Below are 24,474 nucleotides of genomic sequence, written 5' to 3' on the forward strand. Positions count from 1 at the left end.
ATATCCAGAACCTTAGCCAGAACCAGTTCATCCCTAACCCTGACTTTAAACTGACCACAGTTCCAATCTTAGCCCTAAAATTCAATTTAAAGTGTTTTCAGGAGGTTAAGAAATGGTTTTAGGGTTAGAATTAGGTTTCGCTTAAGGGTTAGGGTTAGGATAAGAGGCCAGAGAACGCATTATGTCAATGAGTGTCCTCAGCAAGAAGTGAGAATGTGTGTTTGTGCTCCGGTTTTGAGAGTCTGTCAAAAGATATTCATCACTTTGTGAGACACGTGATGTGATGAGAGGGCTGAGGAACACATTTCAAACGACCTCACCAAAGGGAGTCGAGGAGAGAGAACAATCGATAAATCTCATATCCTTCGTCTTCACTTACAGAGGAGCAGAAGTGAGAAGGTACTTTAATGACGTGTCCTGGGATTTCCACACAACTTCATCACCAGTCACGTCATCTATATTCATTTTTATATCGACAAAGAAGAAAAACAATCAAAGCCGACAGATTCATTGAATAAAGTCCGTCTAAATATCAGTGTTCCTAAGTGATGGTAGCTCAAGGAATAATAATAATATTTTACGTTCTATTCCATGAAAACCCACAGTTGCTGCTGCACTTTCTTCAAGTCTAATTAGAATAATTTCTACAAGGCAGAAATGAGAAACAGCACCAGGGGCAACATGTCATTTCCACATGAACTTCCAGATGATCCAACACAGAAGAATCCTCATTAAAAACCAAACTCTACGTTGGAAAACTTTTTACTTTACTTACCACAGTCGTTATTTCGTTTTTCATGCTTAAAGTCAGTTTGTAGTTTGGAGTAAACGCTGTGTGATTATGTGTGAAGTCATGAATGTTCACGCTGGTAAATCCACAAACTTTTATGACGCACAAATGCACGGAATCGTAGAACCGTTCCTGTTTTCTCGACGTTTGACCTTAAAGTCGGCTTCATTGACTGATTGTTATTTACATCAGGGAGGGAGGAGTCTTTAAGGTGGAGAGCAAATCTGAAATTCAAGCTTTACTTTTAAATCAAATAAAATGAATTGATTAACCCATGGATTAGCATTAAGAGCTAAATATCTTTGGCCTATCTTTCAAAGTTCAGTGGGAGAATTCACAACAGAACATAAATGTAAGACTTTCAATTGGATCTACCTGAGAGGAATCTGAGGTCATGGGTCAGATGTTTGAGGTTTGTGGTAAAATGGCAGCAGAAACATGACTCAGCGTTAACTTTGCTTTGGTCGTAGCGTCGTCCTGACTCCGTCACGCAGCACCAATCTGAGACAATTAGCTCACATCATCATCATCATCATCATTATTATTATTATTATTATATCTAAAAACTTTATGGCTTCCAGACATAAAATCCTCTCTGTCGATGCTCCGTCGTGTCGTTTCCACTCAAACTGTGGACGTCCAGAGAAAGAGAAGGATTGAATTACAGAGTCCAGACGACAGTGGAGCAGATTTCATTTTTGATGAATGTGAGCAATTAAAGAGAAAGAGAAAGAAAAACAGAGGCCTAATTAATCAATCATCGCGGCACTAACGAGCAACGCCGGACGACGTTATCGCACCTCATCAATTACCTCGTCCAGCGGGGGGAAAAACACGCTAACGTGCTGGTAATTAGCGTATGTTGACTTCAGTCTGACGAGGAAAATCAGTTTGTGTGACAGAGGTGTCATAAGACAGAGGTGTCAAACCTGTGGCCTGTGAGCCACATGCGGCCCTCCGGTGGCCCGCCACATGATATCAAATTATTAATGTCTGAGCACCAAGTTCCTGTTGAGATTAGTATTTTTCTCGGCCGTTGTGCTCATTTTTGAGGGGTTAACGTGCAGAAAAACTCTTGAAATTTGTGTCAAAAATGCATTAGTGGCACCGGTGCCCCAGGGTTCTATAGCGCCCCCAGAAGTCGGGTCATGCTCAGACAAAAGTTGTCGGATCGGGACAAAATTTGCTGAGTTTGAGGCTTACTCCAAAGTCTCTTGAGGAATTTTTTGGGAATATTGGACGTGAGGGAAAGTTGGCAAAATTGCATAAAATGCTACATTGTAAACTTGTTGATCTCATTATTCCAAACAAATTTCTAATGTACTTCCATTAGCTCCGCCCACCCAGAAGTCGGCCATTTTGGAAAAACTAAAAGTTTGAACTAGCGTCAAACTCGGTCCATGTGTTTGAGTTAATGATTAAAAGTCATGAAAGGATTTTCTGTATCTACATGAAAAGGCGTGGCCTTAGCGCTCCGACAAAGTTGGCGTGAAAATGGCAGGAAAACTACTTTAAAATTGAAAATTTGACTGACCAGAGAAGATGGTCAGTTTGAGAACCCCCATCATAGGCTGTGGTGGCTCGTCAATAGGGCTAGAGCTAGAGCTCCGCCCCCCACACACATGTTTTTCATGAAGAAGAATCGCAGACTTTCATTGATTATAGAAAAATAAGATAAATTAAAATGCATAATCTGCAGTAAAAAATGTTGATTTAAAATGCTGTTTCTACATGAATGTGTGGATCATTTGTTCATTCGATTTTCAAAATAAAATGATATAAAAAGTTTAACCCTTTGAGCAACCCTTTAGAATTCAGGCTACTTTTTATTCCATTACGACATTAGTTTCTACATTAGTAACTAAATAAACACAAAAAGTGTTTAAAAAAGTACTCAAAATTTTTAAAATCAGATTGAATTTGTGAAATTTTGAAACAGGTCAAAGTTCAGCGTTTGCTCTGCTCGTTTTGATGAACAAACATAAACGAAAAACTTTTGTTTCGTGACTTTTGCACAATTATAGCTATTAGCAATTAATTAGCACTTTAATGGAAAAAAATCCAGACTTACATCAATCATCAGGGAGAATGACATGATGATGAAGTGGTGAAGAAGTGGTGAAGATCAGTCATGACGTCACTCTGTGTCAGTGTCTGTGGTTTTTCTGTGAGGGTCAGTGACAGGTCACAGGTCAGAGGTCAGAGGTGACCTCAGCTCCTGCTGATTCACAGGAAGTTCATTAACATAGTTGAACGATGATGTCACAATCACACAGTGTTTAAAATGTCATTTAAAGTCAAATATATGTAAAAATATGCAGATTTAACTTTATTTTAATCCTGAGGAAAAGACGTCTTCTGTGTTTGTACTGCATTGTAATTCATTAATATTGCATATATTTGACTTTGTTTGATTATATCTTAGCTTTGTTTTATTTGATTCTGTTTATTTAATTTGTGCTGTATAGTGACCGTGAGAGTTTTGAAACGCACTTATTGCTATTATTATTTTTATTATTGACCTAAAATCATTTAAAAATCAGGATATTAGACGAGTAAATAAATGAATTTGTGTCAAGTGAAGAATGGAAAACAAGTTAAATGAATAAATAAAACATGTTAATCATGTAAACGTATAAGTGTGAACAACATTTATTTTATTTGGTACATGTTTTTGAGTCTCGTGAAACTGTAAAGACTTTGTCCGACGGTCCTTGAACTACACACACACACACACACACACACACACCTGAGCCACTGCATTAACGTGATGTGCAGCAGGTGTGTTGTCATGACTGAACAGATAAAAGGAGAGCAGGTGAACTGAGCGAGAACAACTTCAGTGTCATGAAATCATTAACACAACACGACTTTAGACTCCTACAGATGTCGCGTACTCCAGCTTTAAGAGGGAAATCCATCCCAGTCTTTCATGAGAACATGGGCAAAAAAAACAACAAACCACAAAATGTGAAATATGACCACGTCTCAAATTCCCCACACGTCATGTTTTTCCACTCCAGCCAAACTCAAAGCGTCTTCATCACCGCAGAACATGAGGTCAGAGCCACTGAAGGACAAATGGACGGCAGCTGCTGACAGTGCGGAGGAAATGATTGACTGCTTCCTCTCACCCACGTCCACTGTTTTCACCTTAGGGGGGCGCTATAGAGCCCTTGAGCAACACACAGATCCGGGATCTATGCCAATATCGCATTTTCGTCAGGCGCTTCGAGAGTTTTTATGCACTTTAACCCCCTCAAAAATGACAGGAAAGCCACAGATATAACAATAATCTGAAGGCTAACAATAACTTGCATGAATTTGTGCCGCGAGCCGTTTATAATTGAATATTCTGTGTCTAAATCACGGCAGAGTGACCTTAAATCTTCCTGAGTTTTGTTCCTGGTCACTAACACAGTTTCAGACCCGGCAGCTGTTTCTGCTCCAGCGTCCGGAGTCTGAGTCTAAACTGCTCTCCCGGGAATCTCAAGAATGACTTTTAAAGAATTCCACACAAAACACGCTATAAATTTTATAAATTTCACTGATGGGGTCAACGCACGTCGTGTTTTAATCACTGACATAAACATCAGGTGTGCAGGTGTGTGTGTTATTTCTGCTGCGATTGAATTGTAACGTGTTCGTCTGTGAGAAAACAGTTCAAAACAGTTTACGGCAGCAATAAAAACACATATATACATTATATATACATATATATGTATATATATATACATATATATATGTAAGTATATATGTATATATAGGTAGGTAGATAGACCTTGACGTGTTCTCCCGAAGGTCACGTTCACTCACATGTTCTCAGCAGCAGTGAACGTAAATAATCACTGTTATTATGGTTTGTGTCTCACAGTTGTGTGAGGAGGATCCAGGTGCTCGTGGTGAACGAGTCTTTAAACACGTGGATGATCAAAGTCTGTGGGAAGAACCTGAGCTGCACAAACGCTGTGTTTTTTATTTTAATTATCATCATTATTATCATCATTATTAGTATTATTATTATTATAAACAGTGTCCTGTGCTTTATTAGAAGCAGCAGCTCAGCGACGTAAAACGCTAGCCGCCCGCTGCTGTGATGTCTAATGAAAGGGTTAAAACTGTTGCCACGGCAACAGCTTTGGAGAAAACGTTAGAGTGAGGACAGTGATTTAAAGGAAGGTCAGAGTTCAAGTTATCATCTGATCTTTGTGAGGCTCAAACTAAATACATAACAAAATACAGCCAGATAGGTTACAAACATGAAGTGTTATTATTTCGTCTTCTCTGTTTTTATTGTGTGCAAAGTCCACATTTTTGATAACTTTTAGATAGCATTTGGCTACTGTTGTTTAGCCAACATTTAACTAACTTTTAGATAGCATTTGGCTATAGTTTTTGGCTAGGTTTTGACTGACTTTTAGACAGCATTTGCCTACAGTTGTTAAGCTAACATTTGACTAACTTTTAGATAGCATTTGGCTACAGTTGTTTAGCTAACTTTTGACTAAATTTTAAATAGCATTTGGCTATAGTTTTTGGCTAGGTTTTGACTGACTTTTAGACGGCATTTGGCTACAGTTGTTTAGCTAACATTTGACTAACTTTTAGATAGTATTTGGCTACAGTTGTTTAGCTAACATTTGACTAACTTTTAGATAGCATTTGGCTACAGTTGTTTAGCTAACATTTGACTAACTTTTAGATAGCATTTGGCTATAGATTTTGGCTAGGTTTTGACTGACTTGGCTACAGTTGCTATTTGACTAACTTTTAGATAGCATTTGGCTACAGTTGTTTAGCTACATTTAACTAACTTTTAGATAGCATTTGGCCAGTAGTATTAGGTTTTGACTTTTTTTTGGCATAGTTTAGCTAGGTTTGACTGACTTTTAGACAGCATTTGCCTACAGTTGTTAAGCTAACATTTGACTAACTTTTAGAAAGCATTTGGCTACAGTTGTTTAGCTAACATTTGACTAAATTTTAAATAGCATTTGGCAATAGTTTTTGGCTAGGTTTTGACTGACTTTTAGACAGCATTTGGCTACAGTTGTTTAGCTAACATTTTGACTAACTTTCAGATGTTTAGACATTTATTCATGACGCTGAGGAAAGACAGTGGGAAGGATGTTGACGAAATAATTGTTTTTTTCGTTGTTTTTGTCAAAAATAAAGCTGAAAAGACACACGTGTTTTCTTTTTAATTAAGTAAAATATGAGCTTTATGTCATTTTTCTAACAGGAAAGTTGTTGTTTGTCCTGCTTTAGTGAAAACTATCTTAATTTCAAACTCTTAAATAGGTTCCACTCACATCTGCAGGATATTAAACCACTGGGGGGCTGCAGTCAGGAGGCCAGAGCTAAATGAGATGACTTAAGCTACTGAACGTGATTTACATGCAGAGCGTTCAGCTCACAAACCAGAACCATGTGTGTGTCACAGGCCCTCACTGAGCCGGGGCTTCAGGTGTGATAATGAGAAACATATAGACGGGTTTCTTCTTTATGTGATAAGGGCTTCTTTTTTTACTGTTTTTGCTCCTTAAATGTCAATCAGAGGGTGGAGAAGTTTGGCCCTCGAGCGTCTCGAGCCGCTGACAAGGAAAACACGTTGGTGCTGAGAGAGGCCACGGTGCTGCTTAGGATTCTGCTTCCTGCTGCGAGACAAAGAGTCCTGTAAGTCCAGCAGAGACGAGAGTGATGCGAGACTGACGGACGGGAGGAAGCAGAGCCGGAGGGGACCAACGTTAGAGAACCGTCCAAAGAACACAAACTCTGTGGAAACACCTCGACCACCAGCTCAGAGAATAGTGTTTTTCAACTGCTTGGAAAGTGAATAAACATGATTTCTATGCTTTTCATAAAATAATTACATAGTCAACTTTACACCAGATGTTGTTATTCTTGTTCATTAAATCATTTGTTTTAATACGGATTAAAAAAACATGTTAAACCAGTTAAACCATGTGTTACCTAATATAATCTAATAATATCTGTTATCTCTGCACACTATGAAACCTCCCCCTCCACAAAATAAAGAAAGAAAGGTACATAATTTTTAATGTTTGCTTCACTTGTCACTCATCATTTTCTGGATGAGTAATATTAAAATAATAAGCACTGAAAAGTTGTCAAGTTGTGTTTTTATCCTGAAGTCATCAACACACTGAAGTCTGCAAAAAGTAAAAAAAAAACGATAAATAATCTATAATCTAATAATCCTTAATCTTAAATCTTGATTTCAGCATCACTGCCTCTGAAGTGAGAGGCTGAATCATCCATTAACAACATAAACTCTTGTCTCCATGTATTTTTACAGTGTTACAAAACCCTGAAAGTGTTCTTTGTCCAAACAGGACGTCTCTGTCCTCCGACTGTCAGATTCAATCACGTCCTCGGTGTAAAGACCTGATTGTAATCGTGTTTGAGTAGATTTATTTGAGAGTGAACCAACTTTGTTTCACTGAAGGAAACATTGAATCATGGAACTTTATCCTGAAGGTCTTTGACAGTAAATAATGAGAAAGTGGAATAAAAGGTTTGTATTTGACCTCATCATTCACAGTTTCTATTGACAGCAAAGAAAATCCTTACACTTGTGACTTTATTGATAATCCACTAAACATGTGTAAATTATTTTAATCCAAAAGAAACTAAAATCTCACAGGACTGATTTTATTGTGAAGGATATAATTCACCCTTTAACCTCGGCCAGAAAATACCGTGAAATGTTTTTACAATTATAGCTGCTGTGCAGTGATTTACTGTTGTTAAAATTGGTTTTAAAAAGCTTTTTCAGTCATCAAGATCATTTTTCTTTGAGACCCGAGACTCAGACTGTAACTCTTATTGCATTCCAAGATGTTTAATATCAGCAACTGACAGAAGGTTTAGCAAATCGTCAGCAAAAAGGTCAGACAAAAGCCATCCATACGTTAGCCAAAAGCTATCTAAAAGTGTTTTGTTGTTTGTTTGTTTTTTAAAGTTAGCTAAACCTTACTTTAAAGTTATCCAAAACCTAGCCAAAAACTATGGCGAAATGGTATCTAAAATTTTGTCATAAGTTAGCCAAAAACTAAGAGCAAAATGCTATCTAAAAGTTATCCAAAACCTAGCCAAAATCTATAGCCAAATGTTATATAAACATTAGTTAAAAATAGCTAAAAACTGTAGCCAAACGTCAGATAGACCATAGCCAAAACATAGCAAAAACTTAGTCAGACATTAGCTAAAAACTAGCCAAAGAGTATCGATCATTTTACCAAAGGTGAGCTCAGAGTTAGCTACTAAGATAGTCAGTAAGCCACAAATTTAAGCCAAAAGCCAGATAGAAATTGGCTAAAACAGCAAAAAAGTTTGTCAAATGTTCACTGAAAACCAGCAAAAAGGTATCGAAAACTTAGCCTAATGTTAGCCAAATGTTAGCCAAATGTTAGTAAGTGTTTGTTAACAGCATAGATGTGAATTACAGACACAGAGGAATGAGATGACGTTGTTGAAAATTTGTTTTGAGTTGCCTGAAGCATGCCTTATCACTAACCTCAAAACTTCAAAACTTACTCCTAAACTTAACCCAGTTCCTCAGAAATGTAGGTTCTGCCTCATTAGGACCAGGTTTTGGTCTCTATGAGGACTACTGGTCCTGACATGGTCAGTGTTTATTCAGGTCCCTAAGAGGTGGTATATATATGTTTACACACACACACACACACACACCCATGCATAAACCTCCTTGAACAAATGTGCTGAATCATCAGTGTAGAAATGACCGGTCAGCAGAAAGGATCACACACTAGTTTATTAAATGTTGATCCTAAATTCCCGTTGACCTTGTTGTCGAGCAGTGATTTTATAAAGTGTGAGCTGTGACCTCTGAATAATCTCTACATAAATCCAGTCTGTGTTATTCTATAATGTCAGATTATCTTTTCACTGATCAATGGCGTAAACAGTGATGACGACGTCCTCTGACCTCCGACCTCTGTCCTCTGTTCTTATGTCAGTTATAGAAAAGCGTCGTCGTATCATTGGAGTCACAGACAAAAGTCTCACCTTTCACAGAAGATCCCGTGGAGCTCGATGTAAGAATCATGAACCTCGGAGAGTATTTTCTCTAAGTGACGGTCAGTGTTCCACAGCAGCAGATCCTCAGCAGGAGAAAATGAAAAAACCTCCTGCTGTTTCTTCTCATTTCATTCTTCTTCTCTTGGCTGCAGCAGCGTCAGAGTCACTGTATATCATCGTCCAACAGAACACAGCAAAGCTCTGACGTTCAATATCTTTTGTTTGACTGCTTAAAACCTACATTCACGTTCCAGTTTACACTGCAAAAATGTATTTTCAGTAATGTAAAATACGCCTTATTACTGGGACATTTGTCATATTTTTGACCTAAAATGAAAAATAATTTTGTAATCAGATAATCAAATCTATTCAAATTTAAAGGGAAAATAACACAAACACAAACTCTGTCTTAATAATGTTACTTTAAGCATTAATTAATTAATCAAACTGGTGTGGGTGTGTGCAAAAAGAAGAAATTCTTAGGTAAGTAAATAAAGACTAAATGTAAATGTTTCAATGACATAATTTCGTAGCTTGTGAAAAGTACAACTTTCTTACATTTTGGCCAGTTTTGTAAATTTAAACTATTACAACTTTATTTTTGTAATATTAGATGTTTTACTGGTAAAATTATAACTTTTATTTTTGTAAAATTACAACTTTATTTTAATATTTAACTTTTACTTTATTGAAAACCAATTTACTTTAGTATTTTAGTACTTCACACATGAAACCTGCAAATATCACGTGTTCAGATGCTCAGATATCATGAGGTCCTGAGTCAAATTGGTCAAATTGGACCGTGAACGTGAGGGAAGTGGAAGACGGTTAAGAAACATCGTGGCATTTTAAACAAAACGGTTTCAAGTTTCAGGCCATCAGGCTCACATCTCCGTGGAGAACATCTCTAAATGAAAAATGGCTTCCACTGAGCGTCTCCTCACAGTCAGACAGCTGCTTCATCATCTCAGGAACCCTGAGGAGATGTGATGCCTTCACTGACCTTCACTGACCATCACAGTGCAGTCCTTGTCTTCAGTCTCCAATGACGTCAGCGCCACCTGTGGATTCTTCTTCCTTCATGTGTGCACTAATGTCTCCTACATGAGGCGTCCTGTGATCGCCGCACGCTCTGGAGCACGATCCAAACCCTGTCACAGATATTTCACAGCTCCTGCTTCTCGTCAATGGAGGTGAACTCTAACGTGACCCTGATCTCCGTGTGGGTTCAACCGTCCGGCCACATGCATCCCATCTTGAGGTGATCACATGGTGAGTCACACGCATGACGCAAACCCTCTGGCAGCTGAAGTTTTTGGTGGACGCTTTGATTTAAATGTGCTTTTTCTTCTGGTTTCGTTGGTATCACGGTGGCCCCGACCAGAAAAATGTGTAATGAAGAGACGCTTTACCACACAGAGACCACATCCGAGGGCCGAGAGGCAGAGAAGTCATGGAAACATTAAGGGAAACTTAAATAAATAGAGAACATACAGTAAATTTACTTACCACCACCATAGCAACCGACTCTATCTGAGGAGGTGTTCAGCCATGAGCTTCATGTTAATCACAGACTGGTGTGTTTGCTTTGTGACATCAGTCTCTCAGTCGCACAACTCTCACTGTAAATCAAAGAGGAACTTTTCCACTAATCCACAAAGGTTTAGCCAAGAGTTAGCTATAAAATTAGCCAAAGGTCAGACAAAAGCTTTCTAAAAGTTAGTGAGAAAAGAAATTTGATCTCAAGGTTAGTTAAAAGTGATCTAAAAGCTTTTAAGAGTTATTAGTTAGCCAAGAGCTATCTTGGTGCAACCCGAAGCTGTGGGCTAATTTCTAAATTCAGGATTTAGTAATTACAAACCTTTTACTCATTAAACTACTACTTTATTCTTTATTAAGTAAAAATGTATAATATATTGTACATTTTTACTGAAATTACAACTTTTTGTACATAAAATGACCACTTAATTCTTATAATATTATACATTTTTATGTGTAAAATTACATATTTTTTCTTGTAACTTTATTTTGTGATATTACAGTTTTTTTTGTGTTTTTTTTTACTTTATTACCATGATGTTATGGCTTTTTTTGTCATAATATTATTTTGGAAATCTTAAAGATCTTTTTGTCGTTTTTGGATTAGGGTAAGATTTCAATTTGAAAAACTCAACAGAAAGTGCAGAGTGGAGGCTGGATCGTCTCATTAGTGTGAACCTTTTTCCTCTGAAAACATTAAGGAACTTCCAGGTTGAAAGGTTGAGAAAGTTCAGGTAACTTTTTCAGCTCAGCAGGTAGAAACAGTGAGATCCACAGTCAGTGTTTCCACTGAGCGTTAAAGCAGCTGCCGAGCCTGAAGACAAACGGAGCGGAGAGAAACACGCCGTGTGTTGGCTTTTATCAACGGCCCATAAAAGCAATAACAGTTAGTGATTGTGTGGAGCCGAGTATAAAGCGCTTTATCTTTGCCTCCACAGACAGCAGAGAAAATGAGATCATAAAAGTCAATATACGGACCAAGCCTCACTTCAATTCCCCCCACAAATAAACGCTAGAATACAAAATTTCTCACAGATGTTGTAACAAATCTCCCGATACTTTGAACATTTATTGATACTTATTTCACATGCGGTTTGTTTTATCATGATTGTTGCCTCTGGATGAAACTTTTCTCCAGTGAGGGTGAAACTTTTTTAGTTTATTTTATTGATTTTCCCTCCGAGACGGTCAGAAAAAAATATCTCACTTGACAGACGACGCTAAAAATGTAGCATGACGCTCCGGTGCTTCTGCTGATACAAAGACAATTTAAGGGGGGAGAAAAAAACATAACACTTTTGTTTTTTCTGTCATCTCTCTCCCCTCATTACCCACAATGCACCTCGACTGCTTACAGGCTAGTTTAGCCGGCTATTAGTCTACTATGCTAATTTAGCATTTTGTTTGTTTGTATCTTAAGTATTTTGTTTAGTTTGTTGTACTTACTTGTTGTTGTCTGTTTTAAATCCAGAAATAAAGAACTTGTGTTTGTATTGCTAAATGTCCAGTGTGTCACAATTAAAATTAAAAATGAAAAATTACAACTTGTCAAATTACAACTTCTTTACTTGTAACATTACAACTTCATTACTTGTAAAATGACAACTTCTTTACTTGTAAAATTACAACTTCTTTACTTGTAAAATTACAACTTCTTTGCTTGTAAAATTATAACTTCTTTTTGTAAAATTATAACTTTTTACTTGTAAAATTATCACTTCTTTGTTTGTTTATGCAACAGGTTTGTGTTGTTTGTTGTCTTATGTTCATAAAATGCTGATTTAGTGGCTATGAAAATCAAATAGAAAATCAAATAGCAATTATGGGTAATATGTTTCAATCTCTGCCAATAAACCATCTTATGTTTTTACTCACTGGACCTTTAATCCACTTCTCAGTGTTTCCTGAAGGTCTAAACTTTTATAATGTTAAATAACACTGAAAGTTGCCATATAAGGTATTTTTTACGTCATGAAAAAGGCATTTAAGGGTCTGAGGTTTATGAGTTTCCTCCTCACAGTAAACAGGATTTACAGTTTGTGTCTGAGTGTGAATGAACGTTTTTTTAACCACACACTGGGTTTTTTTGAGAATCTTCTACATTTACCAGAAGAAACATTAAAGTTTAAGTTCTTTACCGACATTAAAGCTCTGGAAACTAAATAAAAAAGGATGAAGACGTGGTCAGAATGACGATGATGATGATGTCATCGATGGATTAAAGAGACCACACTGAGGAGGTGACAGATGATGGAGGTGATGGAAACGTATTTATTTATTTATTTATTTAACATGTTTCCAAGATGAAGCTGATGTGCACCACAAAATAATAGTTTAGTCCCATGGTTCTCAAATTGTGGTATGTGTACCACCAATGGTGCGGTATGTGAGCTCCCTCTGGTGGTACTTGGAGGGAAAATGTATAAACCAGGGGATGTGATCAGAGTGGAGTTGAGGAATTGTGTGGAATATTAAACAACTAACAAGAAAATAATACTAAGTTAAATAATAACAATTGCTGAAAGTTGCTTTATGTCTCGCACCAAATGTGTTTGTACTATGTTTAAAATCTGTTTACTGTGACCACTTTATTTATTTACCGTTTACACAGACCATTTAGACCATTTCATTCATATTCATTTATTTTTATTTTACAGTCCTTTTGTTTTGAAGTAGTTGTAGTATTAGGAGTAGTATACATGTTTAAGTATACATTACGATGGAAATATGTATTCTGTTGGTAATGGGGGTTTTTGCTTCTCCCGCTTTCCCTTTCGGTTATGTGTATTGTGTGAACTACACTAAGATGATGTGTGATGATGAGTGATCTAACGTACATGACCGAAATAAACATAAATAAAAATAAATTAAACAGATACCATGACAGTAAATTTAAGACATACCAAGTCTGCCCTCTGCTGGCCACAGAGACACATCATACAATATTTATACTTATTAATAAAGAGGTTATAGTATATATTATATATTACTTGTTAGTTTGACTTTGAGTAGCAAAGCAACTCAAAGAGTTTGACAAATTAAAGGGCATATTTTAATGTAATTTTCTGATTGTTTTCTCTTTAGTTTATTGTTGTTTTACTTCCATAAATCAACAAATAAAGATACTTTCAGCTCATGATCTGAGTGAATAATGCAGGGTTTTGATTGATTTTATTTTATTTTTGTGTGCATGTTATTTCATACGGAACCCCTAAAGGGACATCGAAAACAAATCTCTATTGTTTTGTGTAGTATTTTTTTAAACTTAACTTTGAGAAGTACTACTGTTAAGTTATGATTACACTTCTACTGCTGTTATATTAAAGCAGAGAGTCAGACTTACTGTGCAAAATCGAATTATTTTGTGTAGTAATTTATATTTTTCAACACCCTACTGTGTGTTCGTGTCAGCGTGACTCAATGTCTCCCTCTGTTGGTCAGAGGGAGGCTGCACAGAACTTTACTTCAGTCAGTTCCAGTTGATTTTATTAATAGGTGAACATCCACACAGTATTTTTGTGTACATATTTTTATTTTATTATGTTCAACTTCCTCAAACACGACATCAAACTCAAGCACGTGGTCAGAAAATGATCCAAAAACATCACACTTCAAGCTGTCAATCATTAGCAGAATGTATTGATCACGAAATCATAAAAAAATATACTGTTGGTCCATGAAATTAACTGGCACTTTATTTCCTACTGAAACATCCCAGAGGTTTCAGTGTTTATATATGTAATATATAAGTGTGTGTGTATATATATACTGTATATATATATGGTGAAGATGTCAAAACCCGGGTGTTGATAATAAACTGACCTTTAATTTAGTGGATGATTTAACAAAGAAAAAAACCACGGTGACATTCGTTAGTTTCATGTGTGAAAAAAGGAACAATGGAAACATTCTTAGTCGCTTAGATCAGGGAGGGAAAAATATAATGAAGACAAAGACCAGAAAACAACCAAATAAAAATGGCACTTAAGTTTAATTTGAAGAGATATGGATTCTATTTATGTAAATATATGTTTATTTGTAATAAAATATGTTGTATTTTCATTTTGGGCAAATCAACTTTTAACATCACGGTGGTTGTTTGTTTAATAAACTGCGGTAAACAACTTTTAAAACGTGAAAAATGAAACTGTAAAGGGGAACAGCACACACACACACATTTAGATGCATCTATGTGAGGACAGAACCTTTAGAAAGTAAACCATCGCAGCTGATGGTGCGTTCCATTTACACGTCACCGTTAGCAAGACCAGTTGATAGCAAACGCTCTTATTTTAGCACACGCTAACAGTGTAGCAACTTTCCCACGTGTATGACTGAAAAAAAAAATCCCATTCGTTGAAGCGTTTCTACTTCCGTCGTCCGTCTACAACTGTAACGCACAATCAAGTTGTGTCTTGAGCTACCTCAGAAACCACCAACGTAAGGGGCCGTAGTTGAAATCTACAAGTACAAACTTGAAAACACAGACTTCCGACTACAACTGGAACGCCCAATGAAGTTGCGTTTGGAACTTGGAAAGTCGGAGCATAGTTAGCTAAATTGTTTTCTGAGGTTGCTACGACCCCAAGTCGGAATTCTTGAGTTCCTAGTCGTACGTTTCAACAGAAAGGCCACCTTAAGTTGTGTTTACAGGTTGGGAAATTGAAGCAACCTCAGAAAACCACTACGTGGGATTCCAAAACGGTTGTGGCTCTAGTAAATAGTAAGAACAGTTTGCTCATTTTAAACTGGAACACCCTCTCAAGTCATGTTTCGAACTTGCAAAGTTGGAGCTACCTCAGAAACTCACAAACTGGAACGCATCATCAATGAAAATCACCCAAACTTTACCCTAATCCTTACAACGACCCCCAGACCAAACCATAATTGTCAAACAACCTTGTGAAAATGAGAGGACCCGATAAAATGTCCTCATATTCCCAGACTGAGGTCTTGGTCCCCACAAAGACATGTAAACAAGCACACAAACACATGCCAACAACCTTCACAAATGAAATACTGCACTCAGAATTCATGGAATTCAAACAATGTCCACCACCACAAATGAGCACCAACAAACACAGACTCGAGTGTTGGAGGCATGAATGTCAGTAAACGTTACTTATAAACAAGTTTAGAAAAAGTTACAACTGCACTACAAACCGTGTGCAAAAAAGCCGGTGCGACGGTCCGAGAAAAGGCTACATGGGCGTCGCGCTGGAAACTCTACATTTCTAAATGCGAACGATGAGTTCATCGTGTTAGGCAGTACAGTACAAGCCAGCAGTGAGCAACAAGCACCAAGACCAGGCGAGATCTGTCGCAGTGCTCGTCATCTACGTAGCTAGTGTTTCAATGGCTCAGTATTTTCAGTTTTTAATAGTAAACAAAAAAAAAGGAAATGTATTGGTGTCTAAAATTTGAAAAAATATAATATGAAAAAACACCAAAAAATGGGAAAAACAATTTGCTCTACAAGCGATTTGTAGTCAAAGCTAACAACTAGCTTGTGAATGCAGGAATTAGCATGCTAAGGAGCATTTTTCTCTGGGGAGTTGGTCATCGAAGGTTTTAGCGTTCACGCGTCTAAACAAAGCTTTTTGTAAATCAACTGTTTCCATTGAAAAATCCACGATTTGACCGTTTTTTTTTTATTACGTCAGTCAAAGCGAACCACTAGCTTGTGAATGTGGCAGTTAGCATGCTAAATCAAAATCAACACACACAACCACCATGCTAACGCTCATGTCTGCTAGATGTGCAAATAAGTCGCTAACATTAATGCTGTGTTCGGAGCTGGGAGTGACATCACCGAGCTAGCCATTGTTAGTAATAGCAGTGGATAACATCTATATTGTATTTTATAAATACAACAGAAGGAGCAGTGTTTGTTTGGTGGAACAAAAAGGACCGCAGCATAATTATTAAATTGCCAGTGTTGTTCTCTTTGGAATTTTAGTTTTTATTTGTGTTTTGTGGGACTTGAATTTTGGTAGTTACTTGTAAACGGCTAAATCGCACATACATGACCGAACTGAAATGCAAAGTTGATAATGTCAGCTGCTTCTTTAACGAGATCTCGGAATGTTTTTCCGTTAAATTTAGTGTGTAAGTCAGGATTTTTAAAAAACAGGTCAATCGCTTCCCAGAAACAGATCAGATTTTTTTCCATCTTTTACTTCGGTTTCTCTTCAAATCGATCGCTAAAATGATCCGATTGATGAAATAAAAGATATGAACCTTTTTCAATTTTTTAGAGACTTTAAGGCTAATTTTTAGGCTAACGGCTAGGCTAACCAGCTAAAAATTAATGTGTGTGAAAATCTCTGGCAAAAATAGAGCAGAGATTAAATTTTACGTTCCCACTGATGCCGATCGCAGCCGAAACCGATAAAAACCCAAGTACGTTGGAAAATAATCGTGGCTGGAAGTGAATTCCGAATAAATACATCCCCAAAAACAGTTAAAAGTTGGGATTGAATGGTTTTTTGACCAGTTTGAATGAAGTATAAACAATTATATTGTGGCTGTGATGAGAATTGTGATATTTATTGATAATTGTTTAATATTTAAGAATGGGAACTAAAACGCATGAGCTGTTTCTACCAGGTTTAAGAGAACGTCTTTAGCTTTACAATACGATAACTGCGTTGTTTCAAATAATGTTTTAAGCACTTTTGTCCAGTCACCTCTGCAGCTACTCCTGTTTTATTTTATTTAAAAAAAATTTCAAAAACCCCGTTTTATGGTTTGATGGCTATGGAGGTTATGGAGGTTACGCTGTGACTGGCGCCCAAAACGAACGGTAAGTTTTCTGCTCTGTTTTTGCATATTGCTGCCAACGGACCCCAAAGAGAAATGCCAGTTATTAAGTCATAAAAAACCAGACCGGGAATTTGGATCGGCCTATAGTCCCGTGAGGTCCACGATGGCCTTGATGAAGATGGTGTCGTCGCGTATGTAGGAGTTTTTAGAGTCCAGTTTGGGGAGCGGGCAGAAGAGCGGGCAGCCGCTGGCGATGTTCATGTCGCTGACGGGTCTCTGGAAGGACGACGACGAGATGTCAGGTCTGAAGGCGTCGATGATGTGCTCGCGGTTGTTCTGGTCGAGAAGCATCAGCGTGACCTGAGAGAGGAGACTGGATCTAAATCTGCTACCACAGAAAAACTGATTTCCTTTGTTCATCATTATTTACAGGTCAATAGAACACACTTCAGTCGAAACTGTGAGTAAAAAAACGTTGATTTACGACTTTTATGGGCCTTTAAAGCGCGTCTTAAAGCGTTTTAATGACAAGGACTGAACATTACTAATCTAATGCTAATCCTCCAGAATGAAGACGTTTTTACCTTCTGATTGAAAGGCCACTTGAGGAGAGCGTCGCTGTGTCCTCTCATCACCACAAAGAACAGAGACAAGTGAGTTCCTCTTCCTGTTCCGTCCCCGTTCAGATAGATCCTCAGACACATCTTGTAGCCGTATTTGCTCGTGTAAAAGGCTGGAGGGGAAACAAACACTGTGATCGTGACTGTCAAACGCATCATCGTCGTGTTATGTGCTAAATCTGTTTGTTTTTACCAGGAGAGAACATGGCGGGAGCTCGGCCGGCCACGGCGTCCTGGCGCTTCTTGGTGAAATCCGAGATCTTCCAGACGAAGATGCCGTCGTACGTGGCTGCCGACATTTCCCTCATCTTCCCCTCCATCTCCACGATGGACAGGTCTCTGAGACTCACGGTTCTCTCCAGCTGACGAACCTGCGGCACAGCAACACACAAACACTTTACTTAGCTGAGCACGCGGCCGCGTGTCGTCCATCTTTAGAAAGACTCTGTCACCTTGATGTTGAGGATCTCGATCTTGTCCTGGTCCAGTCGGTGTTGCCGGTTGTACGCCTCCATGGTGGCGCAGGAGCGCTCCATCTCTCGGTTGAGGACGCAGACGATGTTCTCGAACGTGCCGACTTTGAGCTCCAGCTCCTGGCAGCGTCGACTCAGCTCCGCCACCTTGGTCTTCTCGCTCTGCAGCTGCAGCTCCAGCGCGGCGCCCACAGCGCTGGGCAGCGGCGTGAAGGAGGTGGTCAGTGTCGGGGCACACGCGCCCTGAACTGGAGCTGCTGCTGCTGGTGCTACTGCTGATGCGCCTACACCAGCACCAGCACCAGCACCAGCACTAGGACCAGCACTAGGACCAGCAACAGCACCCAGGTGGCTCATCTTATGCTCCAGGTCCCTGAGGGACTGGTGGAGCTCGTGCAGCCTGTGGCTGACCACCTCCAGACTCTGAGGCTGCAGACTCTCCAGGCTCACCTTGATGCCCATGATGAAATGAAGCAGCAGGTTGAGGTGCTCGTAGGAGCACAGTCGCTCGTGGTCGTGAATCTTCTCCTTCTCCACCTTCAGAGGCAAAGAGCGAGATCGACGCAGAGGCGAGTTCAGAGCACTTTGAGTGACGTTTGTGAAATTATGCCACAAAACTGTCAAATCTACATAGTTAATGTTCATCACTTCAACTACAGTTTCACATTAAAGGGTTAGTTCAGGTTTTTTGATCATAAAAAGGTAGTGACACGTCGTAAACACCGTTTTTTACCGAGCATCCGTAAAATATTCTAGGACTCAGGCGCCAGACTCAGAGGGTAAACCACTCTCTCTCCCGGCACCAAAGCCCATCGAGAAAATCGGCGATTTTACATCACAGCACACAGGAGCTGTTGATCCACTGCTGCCGCCATCAGTAAGGTCAAGTGTGACGACTGTGTTTGAAATCCTTCACTTGACCACACGAGGCAGCGGTGGACCAGCAGCTCATGTGTCAACGTGAGCTTAAAGCAATTAAGCAAACAAGCAATTTCCAGCTGAAAAAAGGCGGTCTAATGGTAAAATAAATCACTTGACATACTTTTAAGCTTTCCTCTACAATGTCAGCGTTCATTATGTGACAATACCATTGTCTTTAAAAAGCACATAATTAACCCTTTAATGTGCATGGAGATTAGCGACATATGGATTTAAGCTCACACCAGGTGGGACAACACAAACACTCCTGAGGATGAAGATGAAAAACATGCAAAACTAACCCATAATAATGATAATGTTGAGTTTCTCAAACTAATTCTGTTCATTTTAAACGTTTAACTTTTGAAGATACTCCTTTCTTCCACTCAACAACTCGTCAAATTAGCATTTTAACATCCATTTACAAGGTTTCAGCAACAAATTCTGTCAAAACGGTTTACTTATTTCATACCTTGGCATCTTGAAACATGATAGAGAGAATTTATATATGATTAATATAGATATATAGATTATTTGTACATTTAGCTTCCATTTCCACAGCCACACAGTGTGTTTTGCTAGATTATTAACATAACATTTACATATATCTATGTTTTATATTCATCTGAAGCAGTTTCACGTGAAGCAAATGATGACAAAAGTCTCTACTTACAGACGTATCGCAGCCAACAACATGAAATCGGCATGGTGCTTTTAATTTACTGCAGAACTTAATATGGTCCACAAACTGCAAAGCAAAACAAAGATAAAAAAGAAAGAAAGAAAAAAAAAAGAAATTGATCCCTGACTAAAAATGGTTCATGAGATCAACAGAATTGTGAACGTTGACTTGAATGTTCCTGCATTTCTACCTTTTCTCTGGGGATCTTTTTCTTGGCACAGCCTTCACAGATCATCGGGTATTTGGGACAGATTTCATCGTGAGCCTGAAGAGTGAGATCACAGTTACATCACGTTATTATCACAGGACTGTAAACAGTTTATATTTTTCCTTTGTCCACTTCTGCTCATTCACCTCTGAATCTATAATCATATTCAAAGATTGCTATTATTATTATTTTTAACAAATATTGTTTGAATCAGTGGTTTCTGCATCTTATAGACAAAAATAAAACAGTAACAGTCAATGAATAAGAAGATAAATTATAAATGAACCGACATCCACGGACAGGCTGACTGCCAAATAGTGAGCTATTCTATGCAATCATCAACATAATGACTGCCAAATAATGAGCTATTCTATACATCCAGGGACAGGTTGACTGCCAAATAGTGAGATATTCAACACATGAGCTATTCTATACATCCAACAGCAGACTGACTGCCAAATTGTGAGCTATTCTATGTATCCACAGATAGACTAACTGCCAAATAATGAACTATTCTATACATCCACGGACAGGCTGACTGCCAAATAGTGAGCTATTCTATGTATCCATGGGTGGACTAACTGCCAAATAGTGAGCTATTCTATCCATCCACCAACAGACTGGATGTCAAATAATGAGCTATTTTATATTTCTGTACATCCCCCAACAGAATGACTTCCAAACATTGAGCTTTTCCATGGTCTCTACATCCAGACAGAAGGATAGCAGCAAAAGTAACAAGGAAATGTCTTCAAGACAGTAGTGAGATCTGCTATGATGTATAGCTTTGAGACAGTGGCAGTGGACAGTGATTATTCTGGACACAGGATGTTGAAGATGAAACGAGGAAGAGGAGAGAACAAGAGATGACCCGCTGTGGGGCCGTTATACTTTGACTGTAATAAAGTAAATCTCCACAGGAAGTGAGCGTAACCTTGATGTTCTTGAGGAGGAAAGGCTCTTTGCAGTATTTACAGTTGAGCGTCCTCTCCGGACACTCCCTCTCGTTGTGGCGCTCCTGTTCATTGGCTCTCATCAGCTCTTTACAGGACGGACACAGGATGATCATGAAGTCACAGTTTCCCTCGTGGCTCATCTGCACATCAACAAACAAACAAACAAAACACTCCCATCAACTCAGAGACTGTAAACTACAGCACCACCTACATCCTACACTTTAAAATCTATGGCAGAAAAACAACAGTGTGTTTCTTCTTCTAACCTCCTTCACGCCACTGCCCAGGTATTTAGAGTTATATTTTAATATTTAAAACCTTAAATTAATAAAAGTCATGGTAATGTTTATAATGTAAATTATAGCAAAACTGAGTCTGTAATATGACACATAATAATAACCTATAATTAAATGAATTTTGAATTTATGAAGTTTATTGTCTGTGAAGGGAAATATCTAAATATCTTAAATTACAAACTTAAATTGATAAAACTACGGCATAGTAATTCTAATAATGTATATTTTGCAAAACTTAATCCATAATATGACACAATATGTCATAGAAATATAATTTCACATGTGGAAAATGTCGGGCATTTTATCTGTGCATAAGATAAAGTGTATTTGTTTTATGTTTTATGACCCTTTTTTTATTATCTGTGAAGTGTCTTTGAGCACCTCAAATTCTTTGATGGTCCCGGTCCACGTGCATCCCTCGTTGGGACACACGGCGGCCAAGGCCTCCACTTCTCTGCGAGCCGCATTGTCTGGAAAAGCCTGGATGGAGAAGCAGAAGAAGACGTTGTTGTTGTGAAGTTTTCATGTGGCTTCTGTTGGTTGTTTCAGTTACACAAACTCAAACACGCTTCACGCTTACTGAGGGTCTGCTTTTCTCTCTTGGACCCATTTATTAAAATTTTTATTTTTTTTAGGGACACAGGACTGTAGTTGTTCCATTTACAGTCTGTGCTGCCAAGATTGACAGAGTTTCAGAGCAGGCACAGTTTTTCTACAGACTTGAGCACATTAGACGCTCAGATCCAAAATGTTTTGGTCATTTTTGATCATTAAATATATTTAATGAATATATATTATAGAAACACATATATACTTACACCACCTTGCTTGAGGATTGAGGTTGGGTCCTCAAACAAGTCCTCTTTGATACACGCACTGCATTTCTGTGGTCCCGAACTTCAAAAGCAGGGAAAACAAATACAGGTATTAATCCTTAATGACGTTTGGGATTATGATAACCATGTTATAAACTGGTTTACCTTTGGTTTTCTAATATACTCCAGCTTCCAAATCTATAGCTAGAACATTATTTATCTTTTATAACATTTTACTTTTTAATGAATTTGGATTTTGACCTGTGGTTTATCACTGACTTCTGACATTTTATAGAGAGTTTAGCAACTGAAGTCAACAATGACTATAATCATAAATGGTCTCCAGTCAGCCTCTGGGTGGAATTTAAACAAGTTGTTATTTCACTGGGATATAATGTTGATAAGTGAATAATATACTTGCCGAAATTAACACTGCGTTTTTAACTGTATTCCGATAAAATCACAAATTGTGTGAAGGGTTATTAGCCAGTTAAGTACGTGCGCTCCCTCTGAGCGATTAGAGCCCGTTACCCAGAGGTCATTCAAATAGCTGTCTATTTAAAGTTACCCCACTCGTAATCGCCACAGGAAATGCTATGGAAAACAAGCGGTTAGACAGTGAATATCTCAAAGAACCAGTTTAAACATCGGCGTACTATGTGATTCACGCACCAACATGTGTGATCGGTTAACCGTTTACGCTGTCGTCATTCAACAATTGTGTTGAAGCGAGCCAGATGAGACAGAGCTCGTTGCCAGTCATCATTCAAATGTCCGCTTATTTGACTGTTCCACGCTTATTATTACCACATGGAACATATTGTGAAATTACAATGTGCATTATGAGTACACATTAATAAGTGGATCACATGCACGCCGAACTTTACACAAGGTATCATAATAAATGTCCATAGCGGTGATTTTGATAATAACGGGTATGAAACGTTTAACAAAGAGGATATAAGATGTTTGGTAACGACTTCTGTTTGCTCTCAGGGGCTGCCCTACCCACTTACCTAGCTGGCTAACAACCATGAGCTCAGTTCACTGGCTAAACCGTTCACACAAGTTGTGATTTTGTTTTAATTAGTGGACCACACACGCCGAACTTTACACTGGGTCTTTGTCATAACAATGTCTTGTCTGATAATTTTCCACAGCAGTGCTTGTGATGACAATGACCATGGAACAATTAAATAATAAGATATTTCAATGACGTTTGGTTACGAGCTCTGGTTGCTCATAGGGGCTTCACTCAAACCTAGCTCGTTGGCTAGCAACCATGACAACGCTCACTTTCCTGGCTAAACCCTTTCACACAAGTTGTAATTTTATCTGGATACAGTCGTAATAAGTGAACCACACACACGCCGAACTTTACACTACGCACTTGTAATAACAATGTCGTATCATGCAATTTCTTATATTGGTGCTTGTGACAATACTGGGTATGAAACCGTAAAATGAAAGGATATATCAATGATGTTTGGCAACGAGGACTGGTTTCTCGTAGGGGGCTAGCTCGTTGGCTACCAACCGTGACAGAACTCACCTCACAATTTTGTTGAAACAGAAGGAGCAGAAGCGGTGACCACACTGGGCTTGCAGTGGCCTCCTCAGGATTTTCTGGCACGCGTTGCACAGATGTTTGTCTTCGTGGTTGTTGGCTAAGATTTTCTTTGGGAAGCCCGGTTTGTTGCCTTCCAGGGAAGATGGTGGAGACGGTTCCTGTGCAGCCATTATTCCCCCCCAGAACAATATCGGGGTGTGTTCACAGCTCAGTGTGGTTTTATAGAAAACGTAATCATCGCTCCTGCTTTGGCTCAGTTTATTGAGGTTTCCCTGCTAATGACATGTTCATACGCGCACACAGAGGAAAGAAGGAAAGACCGAGCGTTTGGGTGCGATAAAAGTGACAGCTGGAGGATGAGGATGCTACGTTTAGGTGTTGGTAACTATGTCTACCACCAGAGGGCGCAAGCTGACAAAAGATTTTCCATTGAGAAGACTGGCTGGTGCAGCGTTTTGTTTGTTTGTTTGTTTTTAAGTACGAGGACAAATATGTTTAGCTACTTGACACTTAAAAACTTATACATATACATATATATATGAGGTGCTCAATATAGCCACCGACAGAATGACTGCCAAATAATGAGCTACTCTCTCTATAAACACAATGACTGCCAAATAGCGAGCCATTCTCTATATCCACCTACAGCCTTACTGCCAAATTACTGCCAAATAATGAGACATTTTATACATAGAACCAAGACAATGGACATATATGTTATAAGTTATTCAAGTGTAAAACACTGAAGAAATACACGTTTTTCCATTTCATTCACATA

The 24,474-nt window shown here is 38.5% G+C and overlaps 1 protein-coding gene across 2 annotated transcripts; it reads right to left on the bottom strand.

The window, feature by feature from the left end:
• Positions 1–15,804: 15,804 nt before the first annotated feature.
• On the bottom strand, positions 15,805–24,076 carry LOC122769977 (TNF receptor-associated factor 2-like). Of its 2 annotated transcripts, XM_044026914.1 has the most exons (10): positions 23,679–24,076; positions 22,130–22,208; positions 21,693–21,791; positions 20,994–21,155; positions 20,042–20,116; positions 19,843–19,917; positions 18,231–18,788; positions 17,972–18,149; positions 17,743–17,891; positions 15,805–17,518 (listed from the first exon to the last, which is right to left on the bottom strand). In XM_044026914.1, the coding sequence occupies exons 1-10, from the start codon at positions 23,864–23,866 to the stop codon at positions 17,300–17,302; spliced, it is 1,782 nt and encodes a 593-aa protein (XP_043882849.1). In that variant the 5' UTR covers positions 23,867–24,076; the 3' UTR covers positions 15,805–17,299. The 2 variants fall into 2 exon arrangements, with proteins under 2 accessions (XP_043882849.1, XP_043882850.1); XM_044026915.1 differs by lacking the exon at positions 19,843–19,917.
• Between the last annotated feature and the right edge of the window lie 398 nt (positions 24,077–24,474).

This window comes from Solea senegalensis, linkage group LG5 (assembly GCF_019176455.1).
Source record: "Solea senegalensis isolate Sse05_10M linkage group LG5, IFAPA_SoseM_1, whole genome shotgun sequence".
NCBI lineage: Eukaryota > Metazoa > Chordata > Actinopteri > Pleuronectiformes > Soleidae > Solea > Solea senegalensis.